General features: G+C 41.6%; 1 protein-coding gene across 3 annotated transcripts in view; it reads left to right on the plus strand.

Annotated features, from left to right (window-relative positions):
- lrch4 (leucine-rich repeats and calponin homology (CH) domain containing 4) overlaps positions 1 to 18030 on the plus strand; it is a 44367-nt gene extending 26337 nt beyond the window's left edge. For 2 of the 3 annotated variants that reach the window (XM_029525852.1, XM_029525854.1), the window contains exons 5-18: positions 163 to 409; positions 918 to 1014; positions 1792 to 1900; positions 2010 to 2113; positions 2189 to 2241; positions 4523 to 4678; positions 4969 to 5031; positions 5213 to 5267; positions 5338 to 5401; positions 6720 to 6821; positions 6907 to 7004; positions 7672 to 7809; positions 9963 to 10040; positions 10304 to 13413. In XM_029525852.1, coding sequence (XP_029381712.1) covers positions 163 to 409; positions 918 to 1014; positions 1792 to 1900; positions 2010 to 2113; positions 2189 to 2241; positions 4523 to 4678; positions 4969 to 5031; positions 5213 to 5267; positions 5338 to 5401; positions 6720 to 6821; positions 6907 to 7004; positions 7672 to 7809; positions 9963 to 10040; positions 10304 to 10540 — 1601 coding nt within the window. In that variant the 3' untranslated portion in view covers positions 10541 to 13413. Of the gene's footprint in view, positions 1 to 162; positions 410 to 917; positions 1015 to 1791; positions 1901 to 2009; positions 2114 to 2188; positions 2242 to 4522; positions 4679 to 4968; positions 5032 to 5212; positions 5268 to 5337; positions 5402 to 6719; positions 6822 to 6906; positions 7005 to 7671; positions 7810 to 9962; positions 10041 to 10303; positions 13414 to 17736 lie in introns of those variants that run through there. The other variant, XM_029525853.1, reaches the window with a different exon arrangement.
- The last annotated feature ends 398 nt before the right edge of the window (positions 18031 to 18428 follow it).

Raw genomic sequence — 18428 nt, forward strand, 5'->3', positions numbered from 1 at the left:
AAACTATAACTTGACACTTCCAAAAGAATTAAAGGATGCAGGCTCTATAAATGGCAACATGGGTATCAACAGTAACCTTAACCATTGCCACCAGTTTTAATGAGGTTGGCACTTCTAATGAAGTAATCCAGCTCAAACGACCCTTCCCTGTGTTCTCTGTAGAAATATCCGAGCTTCCACTTGTCCGGCTCGATGTTTCCTGCAACCGCATTTCCCATGTGCCCTTATGCTATCGCCACCTCCGGCACCTCCAGAGCATCTCACTGGACAACAACCCATTGCGAATGCCTCCAGCGCAGATATGCTCCAAGGGCAAATACCACATCTTTAAGTACCTTAACATGGAGGCCTGCAAGCGGAGCCAGGAGGAGCTGGAGAGACACCTGAGGCCCACTGGATTCAACAGCTGGTGAGGAGGCAGATGAGATTTCTTTCTGTACTTAATACGACATACGGTTTATTTTAGACAAACCATGTTGTACAATAAAAATAAGGCATCAGTACAAAAGTGCTTACAGATACTTCATAGAAAATACAACATCATAGATATAAGTATTTTACCAATACAGTCTGAGTGAGAGGTGGGTGGTTGATAAGGAGAGGAAGAAGAAGAGTGGTTGATGAATGATGGCAGTGAAAGGGCAAATTAAGAGGAAGCACAGCCTATCACATATTTATGAACTTAAATGGAGTTCTGTCAGTGACCTGCTGAGCTGTTTTCATCCAACACACAGAACCAAGGACCAAGATAAAAGACAGTTTGACAGAAGCTCCGCATCAGATCTGGGGAAGAAAAACACAAGCCAGTGATCTTCAGACCAGTGACCATAATGACAAAGCTGCTGTGTATTCACTGACTGACGTGTGTGTGTGTGTGTGTTGAAATTGTGCTCTGCATGTTTCCCGTTTCCCTGCAGCCTGTCAGACCAGGAGCTGTTTGTGGGTCAGTTTGGAGGACTGGACTCTGGCTTCAACAGCGTGGACAGTGGCAGCAAGAGATGGTCGGGGAATGAGGTAAAACATAAGCATCCACACGAGGGATGTTCATTTCCAACAAAAATGCTATTCAATCAAGCTGGAAACTGTTTGACTTTTAATCAATGATCACCAACTCCATCCACACTGAATACACAGAGGGTTATAATAAATAGTAAATATGCTCTTTTAAGGTTAGGCTTAATACTTCGTCATCACTATCATGCCTTGGGTTAGGGTTAAGGTTGCCCTTAACTCTAACCCTTAACATAACCACTGAATGTCCAACCCTAAAACCAAGTCTCAATGCATAAATTAGCAGTCAAAATGTCTCAATTTTCCTGAAATTTCCTTACTCTGTCAAAAAAACAAAAAAACAACTTTGTTTAGCCCTCAGTATGTAACATTTCCAAGTATATACACACATACTTTTATACAGCTGACCCACTGTGTTGAGTGACCACATGCACTAAGCCACATTCACCAGGCAATGCAATGTAATTTTACGTTTGTCAGTTTGGTGCAGCTGAGATATTATTTCAGCTTGAAAAATTATTCTTTGGGCATGCATTTAAAATGAAGGTTTTTTTCTCACTCTGCAAAATATTAAATTTAAATAGTGTCCAAATCTGTAACTGACACTATTGTGTACAAAATACTGCTGATACATTATATCTCTTCCAGTGTGGTCCTGTACTGTAAGTATGGTTATCAGGCACCTGAATACCTGAATAATGATATTTGACTTGCAACCAACTCCACCACATAATGGGATGTGTCTGCAGTGTCAACAACTGTCTCTGTCTTTGCCTCTAGTCCGCAGACGACTTCTCAGAGCGTTCCCTCCGCATGGCTGAGGTCAGCAGAGACCAGAGGAACCTGGAGGAGGAGGAAGAGGAGGAGCGATCTGTGGAAGTGAACAAAGGTAAGGCATAACTTGCCTGCTGTAAACACATGCTGTTGTCTTTCCCATTTCTCTTTTGAATCTAGGGATATTCAGAGAAAACACAAGCTCTCATCCACTCTTTTCACAGTGAATGGAGAGGCTGAGAATGCAGACTTCATTGACAGCATTGTGACTGGGGAAGAGGAAGAGGAGATCAGAATGGACGAACCTACACAACCTCCTCTGGCAGCAGTCAGTCACAGGCTGATCAGTAACTGTGCCATTATCTTAAACAAGAAAAGTAACTGAGTGTTTCACTGTTTTCAGGATCAGAAGGAGAGATCGTCACCTTCCCAAACCCAGGAAGCAACAATCTGCAGGTAAAACCAGAAACTGAGTTTCAGTATGAGTGATTATTTCTGCCAGTATATTGGCCCTGTGATTGACTGGCAGCCTGTTCGTGGTGAACCCCGCCCTTACCTAGTGTTACTGCTGCTCAGGACAATTAGACCAGAATAATGTGTTCATTGAGAAAATGGCGGAGGGTACTGGTCCTTCAGTGCGATTGGGTGCTAAATCAGGAAGTTTTTACTCAGCAAGTTGTTGGTGAATTAATGGTGACTGAAAATATCACTGGCAGTATGTTAATCTGCCTATAGAGATAAGGGGTGATGGAAACTCTTATCCATAACAACAATTGTATCAAATGTGATGTCTAGACTCTGATGAGGTGTTCTTCCTTTACATGACTTGTGCTACCCTTTTCCAATAAATCTGGAGCCCATTTTCATATCAATGCTGATTCTCTATAGTTTGTCTCTGTGACGATCATCCCTGTTAATCTAGCAGCATGTTGGTTTTTCTGGTTGGAAACTGTGTGCTTTGTCGCTCAGGTTGACAAAGGCAGAGAAGGTTTTTATCACTTTTTCTCTCTCTTTCCCTGCCTTGTTTTACAAGGTCACTACACAGGGTACTTTAAAAGCTGGGAAAAGTCAATACAGTGCTGTTCCCATTACTCATGTTACTCCCTCACTCCCCCACATGCTCTGCATTATATACACTGTGGATGCTCTTATCTTCAAACCCATGCTGTTATTATAATAGCATGATGATACTGGACACAACCTTTTTTTTGTCACGTTTTTTTCAACATCAAGTCCCAAAGTTTCCCAGTCTCTTCAGGAGACAGCATACTATTCAACTAATAGTGCCGTTTTTATGTTGCCTGTGGTCTGTTCTTAACATACAAGTTCTACATATTAATTTGTAACACAGCTCCATTATTCTCTGCCTGTGGTGCAACAAACAGCTTTGTTCAGTCTTATTAACTGTTCTCACATTGTGACAGTGCTCAATCCTTGTTAAGCCTAACATACTGTACATGCTGTAGATTAGGCAACTGACCACCAGCCTGATCCCTTTGACTGAGGGACAGTTAGTGCAGCTTTACAAACAGCACTTAACTCATATTATAGCCTGAACAAACGGATGTTCCAGATCTGGGCCTCCAACACTTCCTCTGGGAGCCTAAAAATAGACCAGACAAAAAATTGAAAGTCTACCAAGGAAGAAAAAAAAACCAACCCAAAGCAGACTGTTGCAAGGCATTTTTATACAAACCAAACATCAGAGTAAAATTTAAACACTGATCAGATTCACTTCAATGTGAGTTTTTGTTGCCTATTTTAAAACTTGAATGTGCTCTCATTTCACTTGTTGTACTTGGACACTTGTACAATTTTCACCATATTTGATGTACAATACAGTACAGGCCAAAAGTTTGGACACACTTTCCTATTCATTTGAATGAGAAGGTGTGTCCAAACTTTTGGCCTGTATTGTATATTTGGATGGTGTCTCATACTGTAGGCCATGTATATAAATAGCTTGGCGGAACCCTTAACAGATGTTGGACTGTGGGGGTGACCAGATAAGATAGAATGCTGAGCAAGTGTAGAATCAAGAATGATGGTAGTAGATTTGGTTGTTCTTGATTTGAGGGGCCCGTTGTATTTGTGGGTTTACAAACAAAATCTCAGTATGCTGCCATCTCTCTTCTCCCAGGATTTGCATTCTAGATCTTGTAAGTACTGGGCATTGAGTATTTTTGTTAGTCTCTGAGCCTTCTTCTGATAGGATCAGTTTCTGAATACAGACTGAGGATTGCTTTCTGTGTAGACTTAGCACTTTGATAATTTTACTGTACTAGTAGTACACGAACCTGTTGCATGTAAGTCTACCTTTCGTCCATATGGTCCTTTAAAACTTTCAGCAGGATAAAAAATAATTGGAAATCTGAAGTCAGAATGAAAAACAGCCATAAATAGAAGATAATTAGTATGGACTGATATGAAGACAACCCTACAGCCTAATCCTAGACTATTATCTTGGGGGCAACAATGAAATACCTCAGTTACTTTCTTTGAAGTCATTACAGGCAGGGAAAACAATTTTCCCTATGTTTGAACAAGAACTCAAATTTGGAACAAACTGTCCCAGTTCTACTGATATTGCACCTCCTTCCTGTAGGAGTGAAGCCGGCTTGTGTTGGGCCACTAATAACTTTTTTTTTTTTTTGAATACATGAAAAAATTTGAGTGCTTTTATCAGTATTTTTCTTATTTGGCCCGTCTGTGTGTTCTCTCGTTCTCTCCTGTACAGGTCTAACCTGCATGTGGAAATGGCCCCCTCGTCATCGGCTTCCCCATCCCCCCTTTCCCCCTCCAGCCCCACATTGGAGGAGCGGAGGAGGCCAGGCACCTTACAAATCTGGCAAGAGAGAGAGCGGCAGCAGCAGCAGCAGAAAGAGAAGGCCAGGTTGACATTTCCTCTTACCCACCTTCATTAATAATGGAGATATTTGAAAGACCTGCTCATAAAGGAGTGTTTCCAATTAGCTTTTGATGCCATTGAAAACATAGACTTCAGATTAAGGCCAGACCATGAATCTGGCCCTATTTCTCCTTTTCACTAATGCAGTGTGAATTTGAGCTTTCAGACATTTTCATGTGTGCAGTAGATTGTAAATGAGGAGCAGCAACTTCCTCCCTTCTATCTCTCCCAGGACAAACTACACACTCTCCATATCAAAACTCTTTATTTTGCAGTTTGCTGAAGTCATCAACCAAAGCAGGAAGTCATGTGGTACCACAGACAGGAAGTAGCTCAGCGTAAGTAGAGCAGATGAAACAGACTAGTGCAGAGAGACAGATCTGACACTGACTGCTCCTTTCATTTGCTCTCACATTACCTTCAGGCCTAACAAAGTTCAGATATTAGAAACTAAAAGGTGTGGACAGGAACATTGATACTTCTCTCTGGTGAATAAACTTGGTATTTGTCTCCCCCTAGTGGAGCATCTCCAGAGAGCAACAGCTCCCACTCCGGCCTGAGGCAGAGATGTGCAGTGAGTAGTGTCAGTGAATTCAGCTGAGAAGTGTCTTCATTTTCCTAACTGCATTGTTTCTTTTTGCCAGAGTGTTGATCAGATGAGCATAGTGTCTTCTTCAGTACTTTTACATCGCTCCAGCAGCAGAACAGGTACACACAGATACAGACACATGCAATCTGAATCTGAATCATTAGACATAATGAACTGCAGTATTCCATTCAGTTCAAGAGATAGTATTTATCCCCATGGAGCAATTTAAAGAGCTTGTAGAGAATGATATTTTCATGAGAATAACAGCAGCATCAGCATAGAAGATACTTACAAGTGCAAATAAGTAAATGACACACACCTGTCTGTCAGGAGTGTGACCGGCAATCTTAGTGCAATAGAAAGTTAATTACCATACATACTGTGTGCATATTTGGCATATAAGGTAAGTGAGCATGTATAAATAAAAGCATAGCTAATGTAGAAGTCAATGTGTGTTGGGGATGGAGGATTAATAAGGTGAAGAAAAGGACAGCGCAGCAAAGCCAGTTAAACACCATATACCAAAGTAAAAAACTGAAAGGCCGCGATTGGCTTCAGATGAACATGACTGTTCACCCCAATCCCCCCAATCTCCTTCATTGAAGGATTTAGATTTAATCTGAGTCCATTAAAAATAGAACATTTAATCTGTAGGTAGCCTTGAATGGGTCATCCCACATGTTCACGTCAGGCAGGGCTTGCAGTTCGTCAGTTAAAACACTTTCACATCCAGTGAACACTCAGAAGTTGCTTCCTGTTTTCAGCAGGTGGCACTCTAACTTCATACTATTATGCTGGTGTCATCAGTTTGAGACTGGCATGAAATATATGGAAAATTGGGCAGATTTAACAATATATATTTTGGATACATTAAGTTGCTTTTCCCATCAGAATTTACAGTGCTAGAGTGTTCGTGAACCCATACCTCTTACAGTGAAGCGTCATCAAAGCCGTGTCAAACCCTCTTCTTCAAGTATAAGTATTGCATTAGCTTCCTGTTGCAAAATTCACTGCTGTGTTGAGGCCACAGCCTTGCAAACTCACATTAACATCTGAAACATTTTCTGGCTCTTATGCTCTCTGCTCAGGGACTAAATAACCGTTTACTCTCCTTCCTCATATATGAACACCTGATCATTTGACCTGACCTCAATAATGGGGATGTGATCATATTAGTTAGAAGTGAAAGTACTGGTTAAAATGAGTGAATGGATAGAAGATAATTCAATTATTGATTTTCATCCTATTTGTGGATTGAGATAAGGGTTAACCTTAACTATTTATTTGCTATTTATTAGTGGAGGGTTAGAGGGTAGCAGTAGAGGCTTGGTCAGAGTTTCACTGAATAAATAACTCTTCTGTTGAGTGTAAAAATGGTCAGATGTGACTGTGTCTGCTCTGACACATGTGAAACATTGACCGAAATGTGTTCTTCAGATGTCCCGTCCTCTCCGAAGTTGTCCCCTCCCTGTGGTCAGGCCCAGAAACCCAACAGCTTCCTGTTCCGTGCCTCCTCCCGCACTAATGTCAAACCTACAGGTACACACACACACCACACACACACGCGCACGCGCCTTCACTCACCAAGTCTGCAAGCTCTCAGCCCTTTTTGTCTCTTTGTCAGGGCCAGCGTTTACTCTCGGGGAGTCGGGCAGAAGTGAGTCGCGTACAACCCTGCGTTCTCCCAAAGAGGAGAGAACGGACATCGCACAACTACGCAAGGTAACAGGTCACACTACACACTGTGGTACTGGTTAAGCATATACAAGTACTCGTCATCTCTTTACCATGGCATCTGTCAGGAGGCCTGCTGCCTGTGATATTAGATACATCTTGAAATGTATGTAGAATGTATAAAAATGGACGAGGGTAAATATGTATGTAACCTCCACATTATGGTGGCTACATTATGTAACAGAGCATCTGCTGTGGTTTTTATCAAGGAAGGACAACCAAAAAACTGACAGCAGGGTGACTAGCACCAAAAGGCCATGCATGCGGGGCGTGAGGGCTAATGTTATGCCACAGCAGTGCTGCTGCTGGACACAGTAATCACAGCTGCCTTGTAGCTCCAGGTTTGACCACAGAGCCATGGCAGAAGGCCTAATCTGATGAATCACGTGGATGGTCAGGGCGGGTGTGTCATTTGGGATGGCTAGCATGGCTGTGTGATGCTCTGGACAATCTGGGAAAGCCTGTGTTCTCGTATCTATGTCACCATGGCACCAGAGTGCTCTCCACCATAGCATTCAGGAATGGCTTTTTAATGTTCAATGTTTTCCACATAATCACTTGATAAACCTGGGGTTAAATAGTTTGCATCCTGTGGCATAAATGCTGAGTAACTGAGTAATCTGACGTAGTCCTCTTTCTGTCTCATTTCCCTTAGACTTTGGAGTCTCGGCTGAAGATCACCCTACCGGAGGATCTGGGTGAGGCCTTATCCAATGGCACAATCCTCTGCCAGCTGGTCAATCACATTCGACCACGCACTGTGTCAAGCATCCATATTCCCTCCCCAGCAGTGGTGAGTCTGATCTGCTGAATCCTATCCCTTCTGTCTGGAGATGATCAGATGCCATTCACACGTTAGACACCATTGGTCACTGGCTTGATATTTTGCAGAGAGATAACTTAACCACTCCAATTTGGTAGTTTGCACATTTTAAAACACTCAGAGGTTTTTGCTGCTGCAGTATTATAGTGTTATGTTCCTTTCTCAGTATTTGACAGCAGAATATCAGAAACAGCAAAGAAGGAGGGAGTGTTTTTGGCTGTAGGGGATATCATATTTTATGTATATGTATATATATTTTTTCCCTCTTTTGGCTTTTCCCTATTTGGGGTCACCACAGCAAGTCAGCTTTGTGACTGACAGTGTTTATTTGGCTACATTTTTTACACCGGATGCCCCTCCTGTCACAACCCTCCCCATTTCTGCGGGCTTAGGACTGGCACAAACCTACCACTGGTTTGCTTTGTGGCTGAGGTTTGAACCTTGGATCTTTGCATTCTACCACTGAGCTACGTCCTCAGGCCTTGGGCTGATATTAAATGATACAGTATATTGTGAATTTCAAACTGTTAGGGGTTAGGGTTAGGATTGTTTACAGCATTGCCTCTTATCAAGTCTCAATCTGGAAGGGATGTTCTTTACTGTGGATTGACCTAAGAACAATTCCTGAAGGGTTAGGGTGTAACAATGACTTAATAATGATTTATGGGGGTTTTTATTAATTGAAAAGGGGTAAATAAAAATGTGCTCATTATATACAGGTGCAAGTCAAAGCATATAATAGATGAAACAGGTGAGCTTGGATAAGTAAATGGAATGGCATGATATAACAATAATTAAGCGGCTGGTGATTCTTGAGGATTTGGGCGAATGAATGGCAGATCTTTATCAAAATACAAGGGGGAGTCTGTCTGAAGAAGGAGAGCTCTAAAACTAAAATTTGATTCACTGTTGTCTGTTAGCCATGCCTCACACCACTCAGAACAACCCGCTGGAGAAGCAGATAAATGTTACCTTACTTGGCAGACGACTCAACTGGCCAAGCAGAACAGGAGATGTCCGACGAGAGCGGCCGAATTGAGGTCCTTCGTCGTGGCCTCCCAAATTAGACTGGTCCTCGGCTGAAGTGGCTGTCGGTCTGGCTCGTCCCTTTTCAGCGGCAGTGTTGTCTTTCGTGTAATTGGCTTGGTTATTTAGTTAATATCCGGATTATCCTTCTTTCCTGATGAAAATAGACTGGAGCCGCAGGCAGCACAAGCGGCCCTGGTTACCACGGCAACTTGAGACGCTGGAGGCTGAGTGCTGTGCAGCCAAACTTGTTCCAGTCTCCAGCAGCCTGGCTTCTACTTGGAACTTAGCCCATGTAGCTTAGCGGCTAAATTCTGACTTCTGAGTTTTTCTTTCGGTTGTGTTTGTTATTGCTTTTGTCAGGTCTCCTGGGGAAGCTCTCCTCTTCAGAACTTCAACAACAAAATCAAGACCCTTAAAATTTCATGCATGTCTGGACTGGCTGTGGAAAATCAGAAATGTGTGACTATGGACTGTGTATGAAGTTTATTTTTCTTTTTACAGAATAGTTATAAGCAACAACCAAACATATAGATTACGGCATCAGTTCGGCATGTTTGCAGTCTCTTATTTGATCAGCCTTTATACAGCGTGAAGACTGAGTTTAAATTAGACTGTCTGGATCTACAGAGGACTTTTGCTTTGTGTCACCACCTGTTCAACATGGTATTGCAAAGCTCCTGTTACCGCCCTCCCTTGACAAAACACAACAGATTCCTCATTATTCACTTCAGACAGTAACCGTCGGGCCCCTGTTAGTGTTTTTGCTGCCATATTACTTTAATAACTGGCATGCTGTGAGTTTTGGGATAGTTTGGACAGCGAAGGACCCATCCATCCATTCAAGTTTTGTTTCCCAGTAAAAATGAAAATTGTTTTGGTCATATATAAAGGGACTATCAAAATGTATTTATTAAAATGACAGGTTAATAAGGAGGAAGAATTGAGTTTGTATCTAGAAGGTGATCAGAAAACATGGAAGCGATTTACTAAAATATGATTGAATATAAAAATACCTACAGGTGAGTATTGCTATCAGGATACTAGAGCACATGAGTAATGTTGACTTTACCTGGATGTTGTCTGGTACTTTTCAGCCAAAACTGAGCTCAGCAAAGAGCCGACTCAACGTGGAAAACTTCATTGCTGCTAGTCGCAAGCTGGGAGTCCCAGAGGTAAAACTATCTGCTCCATTGCTCTCACCGTCCTGTAGCACAGCTTGTTTTTCATACTAAGACTCACTGAATATTTGATAGAGCTTCTATTTTGCTGCCCTTTTTCTTTCACGCTCTGACTGGTCCTGGTTAAGGTTTTTACTCCGACCCTGACTCTGCTGTGTGTAGTGCTACTGTCTGTTTTGTCCATCTCTCATCTCCTAGTTTTAATTACATGTATTTTCCCTCTCTGTATGTGCTGTATGTGTGTGTGTCTCGTCCAGATGGACATGTGTGTGTCCTCTGATGTGCTTCTATGTAAGCTGCCTGCTGTGCTGCGCTGTGTGACGGCCCTGCTGGCTGTGGAGGGTAGAGAGAGGGTGGAGGACTTCTCCCCCTGCCACTCCTCACCTCTTCCTTCATCGTCCTCCTCGTCCTCGCTGCTGTCCACAGATTTCCTGCTCTTCTACTGTGCAGCCATGGCCCTGCTCTACATCCTCTACAGCTACCTGCTCGCCTAGAGTAGACACACAACACTAAGTACTTATATAGTTGGGCTGACACACACTGAACCCACAGAGATGTGTTTGACAGTTGTAAAGACATGCAGCTACTGCAACAATTGTCATCTAACACAATTTGTGTGCACGTGTCAGTATGTGTATTCTATGATGTTAGAGCAAGTGTCAACTGAGTGTGTGTCGATGCTCCACAGCAGCAATAGCTTTATATGCGTGGTCCACACGGCAGGTGAGCACCTTGAACAGATAATTCTACACACTGCTCTTGATTTAGACATTCAGTCGTTATTGGAAGCATTACACTAAGGAATCGGCACACTATGCGAGAGGAGGCGAGCTGTGAAACTCTTCAGCCTCTCTCAGCCTTCACTCTGATTCTCTGGAGCAGAAATGCTCATGGACCGAACTGTCACTGCTGGAGACAAGTGGAGCCAAACGGAACCGCTACACAGTCATGTCCCAAATAATACACCATAGGCTTTTTACCAACACACACCTGTAGTAAGGCTAGCCCAAAGACAAGCAGGTGTGACCACAGTTAACATTAAATGCTGAACTTAGATTTATCTGCCAACAGGAAGAGATTCATGTGGCGTCAGATCTGAAATTAACTAACATCACCAAAAGCAGGTGGATGACTCACGAGACTATCTGTCAGTGTGGTCAGGACTAGAAAAGCAGCTTCACTAAATGCAGTTGTTGCTCATCAGAAAATGTGTTCCTAAGCTCCACTCACTAGCTGAGCTGAGTCCTGCCTCCAAGGTAGGTCTTTCTGAGAAAGGCTGCTGTTGAACCTGAGACTGAATAGTGAATGTGATTTATCTTTTTTTGTTTGTTTGTTTTAGAGAGATGCAAGTTAGTTAATATGGAACCTGGATGTGTAGAGATATGACTCAGTGCCTCTTATTGATGAAAACTGACATCCTGCAGAAATGGCTTGGCTTTTTTTTTGTCTGCTATGTTATGTGCGAGCAGCAGGGTGCAGTATCACTGCATAAACTTGCCCCCCCAAGGCTTATTATATCCAAACCGATGGTACAAACCCCTCCAAGGGAGTGTGTGTTTAAGTTTTTTTTCTGTCCTTCGTCAGTTTGACTTGTTGACTTAATCTTTGTATAAATGTAAACAGGTTATTAAATTATTGAAATTTTTTTTATTTATTTTGTTGTTTTGTTTTGTCCTCTCTTTTGGTGAACCAGCAGAGGTTTCGCTGCTTTAGCTCAAGCCTATAGACCAACAAGCCTATTGAAAACAATGTGCATGCTTTACATCACAGTCATAGGTAAATTAGAACTAATCAATATCCAATCATTCAATGTTAAAAATAACATTGATTGTTTTAAAATTGAAATGGTAAATAATTGAAAGGGGTCTCTGCTGTTTCAACCATTTTCTGTGTTTGGCTTATTGCTCTTATAAGGTCAATGTCTGCAGCTTAACACAGTTTGGGATCTGATTATGATGCTTATTGAACCAATGTAGAGTTAAGAATACAATATCAGCTGATCAGCAGCAGTGCATCAACTCTCTAAAACTCTAAATTTGTCATTTTTGTGTTGCTGGTAGGATGTGTGACTAAAACTCTACTACTGTGTAAATGTCTAATCAGTTATGAGAGGTCTGGGGTAGATGTGACCATGTCCACTACTGTACAACAGCTTCCATTCTCCACACATACACCATCCAATTAAATTGTATATATCTAGCATTGCAGCATAGAAAATGTCTTGAATTCAGTGACACAATTCAAAGTGAATGTGGCTGAAAAAAAAAAGCAAACTGATGCATAAAATTCAAAATGGCTTAGTTACTACCAAGTGAAAAAAACAAATAAATTGAAAACTGATTGGCCTGTTCATTGGCCACACCCAGAACCCTGCTATTATTTAACAGTTTTTCCAAGGATGCAGAGGCTCTCAAAAATACATCTATGTATAATAAGAAAAAAATGATGGCACCCTGCCACTGTCAAGCCAAATGACACAGTTTATAGGGATTCAAATTTCTAAAGCCCTAGAAATAGTCTCAAGACAGACCTGTCCTCATTACAACAAATTAAAGCTAAAGTGAAGGAAGTAGAGTGTCTAACTTCAATTAATTACTCTTCTGTAGTTCTGGAAGATCATAATATCAAAAACAAACACTAATAATATTCCCAAACTTTATATTGGTCTAACTCTAACTTCAGTAAGGCTGATTGTCCTGGCTAACTGTAGCCCAGCTTTAAAGAGGGGCATCCACTCATATCATGTTGGATTGAACTCACTATCACCTCATAAGGCACAAATGGGTACTACACTTCTGGTGAGGGCCTATCTGGTTAGCATACAAACTTGAAACAGAAATGCAAGTTCCTTTTTTATTCTCTGTTTGAATGTTTTAAACGAAAGTCTGTACATTTCCACAATTTTATAAGTCAGTTGGAATTCCAAAACATTTTTTATAATTTAAATTTACTAACAGAACAAGTTGGATAGAAAACGTATTGTCTACCCTTAACTTCATGTCCACATTTCTGCTTCCTTGAGGTCAGTGTCCTCTGTTTAACAAAAAACTAACAACAACAACAGAAAACACCCTGTGTGAAGGGTTTTTTTTTAGTCTACTGTCAAAATGAAATTTTTACTGTTTCAACTCAAAGATATATTTTATAATGAAACTGGATAAGCAACACACAGTAACTCCTTCACTGGTTTAGACCAAGGTGTATTCCTAAACATGTTACCAGAGCAGAAATACTGTTTTATATATTTATATGACATTCTTGTACTATTAAGAATCATTTTTGAGTTTATATAAATCTATATGTATAGTTTCTTTCATCCTGCTGTAAAGAATTTATTAAAAATTAAACTTGGACCATGTGCAATGTGTGCTTGCTGTCTGTCTTGCTTGCGCTTTGTCAGCCTAGAACTTGTGATGTGCTCATGTCATCTGTGCTCTTTTCTCCTGGTCTGGGGATGAAGTTTACAAAGTGATCATCACTTGGCCTGAATTTGAGATGATTCAGAATCAAACCAACAATTTTAACAATAACAAAGTCCCTTAGTCCGATTTAATTTCAAATAAATTTTTTTATTTTTTTTGGATTAAATTAGATTTTCCATGTTTCTGTTCTCGTATGGCAAAAAAACAATTAATGTTTTCTACTAACAAGTACTGTCCAGAGCTCCAGAGCTCCTGTATGAGAGGCCACCAGGACTGATCTACAATCACAATGTATGCACTCATATGAAACTAAAGGCATTTCCATATACATAAATTTGACAGTGCTAGGCCAGTTAAAGATGCATTAAAATGATTCTGATACTGTTTCTGACTCAGAGCGATTATGAGCAGTCTGACCAAACAATTCCACACACGTAAAGCTAGCCGACCAACCAACCAAATAATACATTGGGTTTTTTTTTTTTCCTCTTTGCATTGGTAATGTCCCTGATGGCTCCTCATACTCATGCTACTCACTACACACAACAAATGCAGATTTTCTCATTGTTGTAGAAAATTATGACAATCTTTTCTAAAAATGAAATAATATACGGACAACTCCCTAACTCATTTACAAACGAGTTGGCCTCGGAACAAACAGCCCTTCATATCCTGAATTTGCACTAAGGTAAGTACAAAGAACTGTGATGCCAGGGTGGTGGCTAGCAGTGAAATGTGTACTCGGCAGAAGAGGAGCACAAAACCAAATTTGAGCTCATGGTCAGCAAGGGGAGCGATCTGAAAACAGTTTTAACTTGCAGCTCAGTCTTCATATCTGAATGTTCTTAAAAGGAATGTTTGTAAGTAGAACAGTGTCTGTGCAGAGAATCAGAAGGATTTCACAGCACTTCTCACACCACCAGATAATTTTAAGGTTATCTTTTTGTTTCAAAAGCTCCCCTTTGTCCATACTCAGCTCCCCATGACAACAAAGTGGACACAAAAGTTTGGACATTTTTGCAAATGTAAGAAAAAGTGAAATATCACATAGACCAGAGATTCTCCAACTGTTTCTGTCATTTACCAATTTGGACAATGGGGAATTTTTAACTATTGTGGTTCCTGCCACAGATTTGTTTATGTGAGGAAATAGCCTACACTAGTCTGCCACCCCTCTGTGTGACTATTTGTTCATTGCTCCACTGCATTTAACATGCCAACGTTAATCATTATTTTCACACTTTGATTCCAGGTTACATTTTTCTCCCGGGCTCTTATCTATGTTGTCAATAAAGAAAGGCATTATTAAAGATAGGCATGAAAAGAACATTTTCCTCCAGTTTGTCATGTCTCTATTTCTACCCAGTGGGGCCTGTCCATCACTTTGACCACTGCGGACATAGACGTTTTCAGACACTTAAGATCAGGGTCCTCCATCTCACTGGATTATCTCAGAGATGTTTCTATACTTGGACTGCTTTCCCCCTGTGGTGAACTCAGCTGACTATCTAAAGACTTGTGTATTAGTTATCACAGCTGATGATGCAGATCAGAGCAGAGACCATGAGGAGAAGGAGTTGCTGCAGAGCTCTGAGACAGCACTGTGTCATTTTAACAATAATGGAGCTACTAAGCCTCATGGGTCCCTCATGAGTTCAGCTAAAGGCTGTAGGAGCCCATGGCAGCCCAGTGGTTAACACTTGCCTCACAGCAAGAAGGTTAGGGGTTTGAAACAGCTTCTGTACAGAGAGTGCATATTTTGTGTGGTTCCTGAAGGTTGTCCAACTTTCTCCCACAGTCCAATGGCATCTAGGCTAATTAGTGACTCAAGCTTGGCTGTAGGTGTAAATGTGTAGGTTATACTAGTGGCCTGTCCAGGGATGAAGACCTAGTACTGTACATGCTTTGTATTTGTAACCCGTATGTGCTGAGGCTCAGGAGGTGGATCACATAATTGGCTGATCTATTCTCACCTCCCCCAGATGTAGCGTCAAAGTGTTCTTGTGCAAGATACTGCAGTGGAGTGGATGGGTGAATGTGGCCTGTAGTGAGGCACACTCCAAGAAGCTAATAAGAATAAGTGTTTCACATTGGTACAGTCCATCCACCACTTATCTTGTCCAGGTGAGTTCTCCGGCATCTGTGTTTCCGCATTTTGAATCATCAAACCAAACCAAACTTCTTTAAACACTCAAGAGAACAAATCTGCTCTTCGCCAGAGTTCAATCAATAACGTTTTTGTCCTCCAGAGACAGGAATCTCTCTTCTTATCAAGAGATGAACAAATTCTGCCCACTGACTCATTTCTGTTGGAGAAACGTACATGAGCCAAAGCAGCCAAGCCAACCAAGGCCAAAGCGGTCAGCTTGACAAAATAATTGGCTACCCTGGTTGAAAAATAAACACACTGTATGAAGCCAGACTAGGTTGGTCCAGACTGGTCCTGATGTGAGCAGCCATCCCAGTGAGTCCAGTGCTCTCTGTGTTTCCACCTTTAGAAACGCTGCAAACAGCAGCTTTACCATCATCAACCCCAGCTGCTCTGTGTCGCAGCAGACACTATGTTAAATGAGATCACAACTTGCATGTTCACAAACCATTGACTCTTCTCTCATACATCACTGGGACTGCAGCACAGGCTCACTAGTTAATCATGTAATGACTACAGAGTCAGCAACACTCATTATGAACATTTAATCATTTCGTAGTTTTTGTGTGAGTCCCTCAGATGGGCTCAGGGGTCATTGAGGGCCTGTCTGACTGTGAAATGAAACAGCAGCAAATGCCAGTCTTGTAGGATTGATGATGAAACAACTACCAAGACACAAGTAAAATAGCAGTGTCAGCTGCATGCTGGTGGGGAAGCAACAAACGCTTTCAGCCTTGACAATCACAATGGCCAAAAAGAAATCAGGATGAAACAATCCATATCAGTTTTGAAGGTTAAAGAGCAGCTCAGATCCCTTGCAAACTAGATTAATGTAAAGACAGCCAGGGCCCTTATTATATTTACAGTGGCAAGAATAAAATCTGTGGACTATTTGGATTGACTTGGTTTTCATCTAAGTCAAGAGTATTGTTGAACACAATCTGAATTTACCGAGCTGTTTCAGCTCAGATAGAGTCCTCAGATGCTTGGTGTGCACAACCCTCTGGGACACATACAACTGGACAACCACTGGAATAATATTGTGTAGATCCCACAACAAGTCAACACCTTGAACTGGTTGTTGTACTATGGACTTGGTCTTTACCAATGTTTAGCTCAAGGCCACATGTCGTCTACACATCGCAGTTTGGTCCTTGTTAAAGTTTCACACTTTTTCACACACACATTTTTCCTGCTTCCATACCAACTTCAGCCCTGACCCAGAACACTGGCTGGCAGTGGCTCCAAGACTGCCCATGACCATGATGGATAAGCAGTAGCGAGTGAGATCTATCTATTGCAAATTCCAAAACTTTTATGCACAAATTACAAATGTTTAAATTGGTCCATCGGCCTTAATTCAGGAACTGTGATGCAATTCCTTTGTTATTTGAGTGCACAGATACCAAAGTGCCTGTTTCTGTTGAAAGAGCCCAGTCCTGTGAGTGCTGACATGGATTACCTATTGTGTTTGAAGAGCATGGGCAGCTGAGAATTTCCATCTCAAACATCACACCTTTCTGTTTTATAAAACAAGCGAGAGAGCGGTTGTTTTCATTTCGATCCATCTTGTTGCTTGTTTCAAAGGAAAGTGGAAGTAAGTTTAATGGTTTTCATTTCAGGCCTTGAGGCAACAAACACTCCACCATCTGACAGGGCGTGTGGATGTTTCTGATCTCCACTCACTGAAATTACATCCTCTGCTGGTTATAAATGTATTAACTCCATCACTGTCTGGCTGCGCTTTACATTTACACATCACGAACATTCCCATCACACTTGGGACTGTAGCACACTTCAGCACTAATCACAGTTACTCAAGGTAACAATTAAGCCTCCTTCAGGATGAGATGCTCACTCTGTGTCTAGTCTGACTCCCCAGATGTTGACTACTGACTAAAATTATATTTCAGATGATGTTCTCCCTCATTGTTATTTTTGAAATCCCCTCACTACAGGCAATAGAAACATTCTTTTAATCACACTGTCCAAATTCCCCTTTTTTATGTCTCTCTTTATTATTTATCTTAACTGTTATGGTTTCTCAGGTTCACAGCATAGTGGCATTCAGCATGCTTCTCACCTTCATCTGTTAACTTTTCTCTTCCTGCCACTTCAGGACTCCTTGTGCTCCCCTCAGCTCATCCTGGAGGAGGAGGGGCTGAGTCGGGTCGCCCAGACTGTCCAGCTATTGGTTGACCTGGCTGATGGCTCCCAGAGGGGCCCCAAACAAGAAACTTCTGGGGCTCCTGGCTCAACACAATGCTAGTGCTGCATAGTCGCATCTGCAAAGATTTCACAGCATCACACCATAGTAATTCATCTCAGGACAAAAATTTGTTGTCAAAATGTTTCTTATTCCAAGCATCAGATTCTTGTAATGGTTGAAATAAATCTGTTATACTTTTCTCAAGATTATTTTTGTGTCATTTATACATCCCAGTGTATTAGGGCAAGGCTGATGTCAGGATGTGTTTAGTGCAGCTTAGCTTAAAGACAGGAAGCAAGGGCAAGAGTTCCGGTTTGTTTATCCTTTAAAAGTGACAATTTGCAGTTACCTGCTTGGTCTATTACTTTACTCACTTTTCTCTATCATTCTGCCAAGTAATTCTGCAAAGTGTCTATGAATAGCAGACCCCTCATTGCTGCTGCAGATTCCAGGCTGCATTAGCCACAACCAACATACTGTAACGCAAGCTATGGTCAACTTGCATGGCAGGCAGTGGTTAAATTGGCTTTTGTAAGGAGGGGGAGCCCATCTTCACTTACTGTGGTCAATATCTCTCAAAACATTTTAATTTACCCCACACC

This window comes from Echeneis naucrates, chromosome 18, assembly GCF_900963305.1.
Source record: "Echeneis naucrates chromosome 18, fEcheNa1.1, whole genome shotgun sequence".
NCBI classification, from domain to species: Eukaryota; Metazoa; Chordata; class Actinopteri; order Carangiformes; family Echeneidae; genus Echeneis; species Echeneis naucrates.